This window comes from Nansenia antarctica (assembly GCF_963989245.1).
Source record: "Nansenia antarctica genome assembly, chromosome: 5".
NCBI classification, from domain to species: Eukaryota; Metazoa; Chordata; class Actinopteri; order Argentiniformes; family Microstomatidae; genus Nansenia; species Nansenia antarctica.
The window spans coordinates 55193588-55201087 of NC_137690.1; the positions used below are offsets into that span (position 1 = coordinate 55193588).

The 7500-nt window shown below is 45.4% G+C and overlaps 1 protein-coding gene across 1 annotated transcript in view; it reads right to left on the reverse strand.

The window, feature by feature from the left end:
* LOC308157436 (growth factor receptor-bound protein 10-like) overlaps positions 1-7500 on the reverse strand; it is a 38888-nt gene that overhangs the window by 18789 nt on the left and 12599 nt on the right. The window contains exons 4-5 of the mRNA XM_080530989.1: positions 3557-3815; positions 2968-3091 (exon numbers count right to left, since the gene is read on the reverse strand). Of these exons, the coding sequence (XP_080387115.1) occupies positions 2968-3091; positions 3557-3815 (383 nt within the window). The remainder of the gene's footprint in view (positions 1-2967; positions 3092-3556; positions 3816-7500) is intronic.

The window sequence follows — 7500 nt, forward strand, 5'->3', positions numbered from 1 at the left end:
GACAGAGAGAGGGAAAGTGTATTGTGAGTTTACTATGCTGGCTGGGAACTGTGTGTGTGTGTGTGTGTGTGTGTGTGTGTGTGTGTGTGTGTGTGTGTTTGTAGTATGTGCATGTACGTTTGCGATGTTGAAACTAGACTGGTAGATCTTGGCAGACTGGCTACTTGAAAAGTAGATCTTGGTTCCAAAAAGTGTGAGCACCCCTGATCTAGGCCCACAAAGTACCTACCTCAGCATGCATGTGGGAACGTTTCAGGGCCCTGAGTGGCCCTATCCTGACCTGAGCCCATGGGGATATTTTTGGAAGATCTGTGTCTTTCCACGAAGAACCACAATGTTATTACCATTATTAGTTTAGGCCCGATCCACTCACCTCACACACACATGCGCGCGCGCACCACATCTTATTGCCTGATAACTAAAGCCATGCATCCAAAGTCCCACAGAACCAGTCCTATGACAGCATGACTTGGGTCAGTCAAAATGTTCAAACTCTTCACGTTCAGATTCATTATTCAACAGCTGGAGAGAGAGAGCGACAGAGACAGGAGGGAGAGAGAGAGAAGAGAGAGAGACAGAGACAGAGACAGGAGGGAGGGAGAGAGAAGAGAGAGAGAAATCCTGTCTAGTCTACAGCAGAACTGTGCCAATGTAAATAGTAAGTATGGACAAACACACCCGTACGTACGCACGCACACGCACACACACACACACACACACACACACACACACAGCCGCAAGGCATGTCTGAGACTCTTGTCTGCATTGTTGTGTAAGCCATTCTCTATGCCCTGTGCAAAGACCCTCCTTGTACAAAGTAACCCCACCAACCATTATTCACACACACTCACACACACACACACACACACACACACACACACACACACACTCCCTGCCTCGACTTCTATCCACGCACTGTAAAGTTAGAGCTATGACTCATGCAGCATGATAGTCGACCCAATATAGTCTGGAACTAAACCTACATCAGTATGTTATAAACCAATCTGTCCCAGATTCAATCAACCCATTATCAACTCATTGGTGTGTGTGTGTGTGTGTGTGTGTGTGTGTCTCAGAGCCATGAGGCCTAAATCCAATTAGCCTCTCTGAGCAGGACAGTGTGCCAGCGCTGGTTATGAAACATGGATTTATGAGCATCATCATCCCTGTCCTTGTGGCTCTGCGACCACAGCTCCACAGTCGAGAAGGAAGATGCCATATGTGTGATTACCAGAAAGAGGACATGGAGCATTGTTCCCAGAATATAAACCACAATCACCACAGATAATCTGACCAGAGTCAGTGAGAGGGAGAGGGAGAGGGAGAGGGAGAGAGAGAGAGAGAGAGAGAGAGAGAGAGAGAGAGAGAGAGAGAGAGAGAGAGAGAGAGAGAGAGAGAGAGAGAGAGACTAGAGACTTCACACCCCATCCTGTGGAACACCGAAGGAATCTGCAGCTAGCTAACAACTACCTATCTCACTAAGAGCCCACACACACACACACACACACACACACACACACACACACACACAAAGTTGCAGTCTGACTCCTGGGCATGTGAGAGGATGTCAATAAAATTTATAAATAACGCTTTGTTTTGCACAAGGAGTGTGTGTGTGTGTGTGTGTGTGTGTATGTGTGTGTGCATGTGTGCGTGTCCATGTAAATAAAGTCCTGTTGTTAAGAGGGAGCATCGTGTGAACGTCAGTGTGACAGGGACAGAACGTTCCTTGGAAAGGATCTGGGGGGAAGGAAGGGCTGGTCTCCAACACACACACACACACACATACACACATACATACACACACGCACATACACACATACACACACACACACACACACACACACATACACACACACACACACACACACACACACACACACATACACACATACACACATACACACATACACACATACACACATACACACATACACACATACATACACACATACATACACACACACACACACACACACACACACTCATACACGCACGCACGCACACACACACACACAACCACAAACACACACACACACACACATGCACCCCCCCCACACACACACACACACACACAGAGCTTAGCACTAGCCCATGCCGAAGCATGTGAACGGGAAGTGGACCTCGGCCGTCTCCGCCGGAAAAGCAGGAACGCCAGAGACGGCAGACGGATGGAGGGTTCACAGAGCTCCGATACCGAGACGTTCCCATCCTTACTCCGGAACTCCGCCCTCCAGACTCCCAGAGAGAGAGAGAGAGAGCGGGAGCATCCTGTAGCGTCAGCTCACCTCCTTACACACTAGCTGTGTGTGTGTGTGTGTGTGTGTGTGTGTGTGTGTGTGTGTGTGTGTGTGTGTGTGTGAGAGAGAGATTGATGACTACACTTCCAAAATAACACAGAGTGAGATAAACCAGAGTGACCTGTTGTATAATCTAAGGAAAGGCATGTCTAAAGCCAAACACAACACACACCACTAACCCAACATGACGCCAGAACATGACAGACTAGTCAGCTGATTGAGTAACAAAACACACACACACACAGACACACACAGACACACACACACAGACACACACACACACACACATACACATACACATACACATACACATACACATACACATACACATACACATACACATACACATACACATACACATACACACATACGGCTCTTTGTCTTTCGGAGTTTATCTAAGAAGCTACATAACTATAATGCACACTCTTTTCGGTTCCATGTAGATCCCTTTCCACAGAGCGGGTTCTCCATGGTCTGTCCTTTCTCTTAAATGGGTTTTCCTTCAGGAACAGCTGAAAAACTCTTTTGGTTCTAGGTAGAACCTTTTATTCTAAGAGCATTGTCTTTGTGTGTGAATGTGCATGCTTGAGTGTGGGTATATATACATATATACGTGTATGTGTGTGTGTGTGTGTGTGTGTGTGTGTGTGTGTGTGTACACACTTACATGGTTGCCGTTGATCTGGATGGGGCTGAGTATAGGTGATCCTGTAGGGCTGCAGAGTTCAGGGAAGGGGTTGGGGATGGCCGGGAGTGAGGAGGGACGCACCTGCTGCTCTTCCTGCAGTCTCCTGTAGAGGGAGACAGAGACACAGAAATCACAGCCGTGGATAACACACATGTAAGTGTTACAAACATGGACATGTTTCAGTGCTTGAGATTCAGAATCTTTATGGTCAATAAGACGGCACCAAGCATTCAGAGGTACAATAACCTTCTAGTATGAACAGAGAGCAACACGTGTCTGAGGACAACCTGTGACATGGGCTGATGAAGGACAAAATAGAGACGAAAACAGATCTGAGAGGACTTTCTTTTTGCCTTTGGCATTTAGCAGGCACCTTTATCCAAAGCAACTTATAACAATTACATTTGTCTAAGTAAGTGAATCATCTATAGATTTTTTTTACATTTATTTAATAAAGAGTACCAAGATGATTGTGTGTGTGTGTGTGTGTGTGTGTGTGTGTGTGTGTGTGTGTGTGTGTGTGTGTGTGTGTGTGTGAGTGCGTGCGTGCACGTGTTGTTGTTGTTACCTGACGGCCTGGATGTGCATGGGCTGGGAGCAGCGCAGCCTGTCCCCGGGGGAGGAGGAGGAGGGCAGGGGGGGGGCGTGCCGCTGGGGGGCCTGGCCCCGCCCATGGTGAGCATGCCCGTGGTGGTGATGATGAGGAGCGTGCCCGTGGCCGTTGTGCAGGAGCGGGGCGGTCTCTGTGTGTGTGCTACAGGTGGAGTAGAGACTCTCCAGAGAGGAGTTCATATCATTAACCAACGCCTCCAGATCCACATCATCCTCTACAGAGAAAGAGAGGGGGGGGGGAGGAAGACGAGATGTCACCATAGATCAAATGACAGGGTCTATCGTAGTCCTGCTGAAGAGATTGAGGAGCTGCAGATGTCACCTAGAACTAAGGATGCAGAAAGATCTGTTTTACGACAGACACACACACACACACACACACACACACACACACACACACACACACACACACACACACACACGACACCCTGCTTCATTAAGACTCAGGCACACAGACAGTCTACAATGAGAAGGCCTTGAGCCTCTCTAGGGACAGGAGGGGTGAAGGAGGGTTACTTAAAAGCCTTAAAAGTAGTGCTCAATGGCCATGATAAATCGGTAGCAATCGAGGAATTACATCACATGATAAAGAAAGTTCAGTAAATAGCGTTGTTTTGGTCCAAACAAACGGCTCAAAGGGCTTTCTCAAGGTCAAGCATTGGCATGTACATGTACCTGGTTAACATTTTGTTTGTTTACAAAGGTATACACAGATATAGACATAGAACTAAAATAATAAACATATTATAAACTAAAAGATGTGGTGGTAGAGACTAGGAGAAGAGAGAGGAGATGTGTTCAGTGGTAGAAGAGCACTAAGCCCTTGCGGATGACAATCAAGCAGTTTGATAGAGTAACCGAAAACGTTTGGCACAAAAAGTGTTTGGGAACCATACTGTTCATTAACTTGGATCTAAGGCGGGGGGGGGCACAACTCTTGGTTCCGTGGGGGGCTTCAATGATTTTCGTACTGAACTTGTTATTGGAAACTACGAAGTGTGTGGCCAATGAATGACATGGATTCGTACATTATTTCAATATAATGGGTGAAATGAAAAGCAGCAGGACTGCACACTTGACTTGCCCCCCCCCCGTGGTCTAAGGCTCTGTTCTGTTCTCTGTCTCTGCTTTGAGCCTCCTCTCCTCTCAGCTCTGGGAGAGTCTCCACTATGTGCGTCCCACCAGCCACGCACACGCACATGTACACACACACACACACACACACACACACACACACAGCAGAGCGTACAAGGTGGATACAAGAATGGGGTTGCCGTGCCATATACAGCAAGGGTCTGCATCTCTGGTTTCTGACCACACAGAGATGTGGGTGTGACTCTATGGCGGTCACACACACACACACACACACACACACACACACACACAGACACACACACACACACACAGATCCACACACAGACACACACACAGAGACACACACACACACACACACAGACACACACACACACAGGGGGGATAGCCTGGAACATGAGGTCATGTGATGCTGGGGTTCAAATACAGGACAGGGGTGCCTGGGAAGAGAGAGAGAGAGATCAAGAAAGAGGATAAAGAAAGAGAGGGGAGGGGGTGAACGAGACACATATTAACACATGAGGACAGAAAACGAGTGAAAGAGGATAGGGAAGATAGAGAGGAAAATGTACCCGCATTTGGCTGGTGGCTGCTGTTAATTTTTTCCCCTGAATCCATCACAAACTGGCTAGTCCAGTACACACACATACACATGTCTCTCTGTTCTCTCAGTACACACACATACACATACACATACACGTACACACACACACACACACACACACTCACACACACACATCTGTGCAGGTCTTGTGAGAGAACAGAGAGACAGGTTAGAGAGAAGCAGGTAACCTGAGACAGGGTATGTCTATACTGGACCTGTCAGATGTGATGCAGTAAAATGGTCTATTGATGTGCAGAGTCAGAGTGAAACCGGAGCCGTGTGACATTGATTTTTTTGTTCAGAGTCAGCACACAACAGTACATCCACAGTACACACTGGCAAACGGATCAGAACAGACAGAACCTCAACAGTGACACTGACAGAATCTCTACCCACCTAACCATTTTAGAACCTTTTGCTGACCAGTCACAACTCTACTAAGGTCCTTAATGACATTTGTGTAAATACCAATTCCGGAAAAGTCTCAGTTTTGGTACTACTAGATCTTAGCGCTGCCTTTGGCACTGTAGACCACAACACTCTAATAGATAACTTGGGTAGGACTTTCGGGCACTGCCCTAAACTGGTTTAGATCCTACCTACAGAACAGAAGGTACTATGTCTCCATCGGCAACATTGTGTCCGACCAAATTAAAATGACATGTGGAGTTCCCCAAGGATCAATCCTTGGCCCCCTTCTATTCAATCTCTACATGCTTCCATTGGGACACATCCTAAGAAAGAACAAAATTGCCTACTACAACTATGCGGATGACACTTAAATCTACATAGCCCTCTCACTGAATGACTATAGTCCCATCAACAATCTCTGTAATTGCATTGAACAAATAAACACCTGGAAACACCTGGAGTCAAAACTTCCTCCAACTAAACAAGGAAAACTGAGATAATTGTATTTTGTGCACCTGACAAAAGATCGAAAGTCAGTGCAAAACTTGATTCTCTCTCTTCAAACTAAAAAACAGGTCAGAAATCTTCTGGAATTCTAGACTCCGATCAAAACTTCAACAGCCACATAAACTCGATAACTAAATCACCCTAATATCACCTGAAAAACATAACAAGAATGAGAGGTTTCATGTCCAAACAAGACCTTGAAAAACTCATCCAAGCATTTGTTTCGAGTAGACTTAATTATTCGAATGGTCTACTAACAGGCCTATCTAAAGGAGCTGTTCGTAAATTGCAGCTCATCCAAAACGCTGCTGCTAGGGTCCTAACAAAAACAAATACGTTTTAATACATTACACCAATCCTGAGATCTCCACACTGGCTCAGAGAGTTAAATTCAAAATACGTCACAACAATAGCGGTTGAATGCAGATTCAGTATCAAACGTGTCATTTTACACTGCAATCTCACAAATGCGTATCGCGCAAGATAGTGGCTAAACAGAGACGCAGTACCTGCAATCTCACGCGCCATATCGGGAAGGTTAGCGGTTGAATACAGAACTTGCAGTAATAACACTTTTATCTATATCTTTTTATTAATTGTCTTATTGTCTTGTTAAATGTTTATCTATTTATTTTCTATATATCTTTTCTTCTCATTTTTATTTTCTTACTATCCTCCTCTTGCTGTATTTTGTAATGCTATATTAAAATATTATTGCCCGTTGTATGAAAGGTGCTCTACAAATAAACAAATAGCCCTGCCTTCACTACTGACGTTAGCACTACTGACCAATTGGAGGGAAGTAGACGTACACAATCTTCCTCTCTCATCATTGCTGTTTTCATTTACATCACATTTTTGGCATTTAGCAGACGCCTTTATCCAAAGCATCTAACAACAATATACATTTGACTAAGTAAGTGAATCATCTATCCACCAGTCATAGCAGGAAAAAATAATCTACACTCAGGCCTGGAGCCATTGGCAGTCGTCATGCTTTTTTTCTTCAGATCTCATGTTTGAATCATGTGCCTACATAGATTTTACCTACCGGCCTACATAATGCAGCTCAGTTTGACCCAATCCGACATATGGCGCTTTTCCACTACCTAAAAAAGGTTGAGACTTTTCAAATGTCGGTAGATTCGCGTCTTGCTCCCTTTAACACATGTCAGTGTTTCCCTGGTTGCGCGATCTACTAGAACTACTAGATCTACTAGAACTGAAAGCGGCAAGTAACAGGCACGTAACATCCATATGCTGTATAAATACATATATTTGACTAC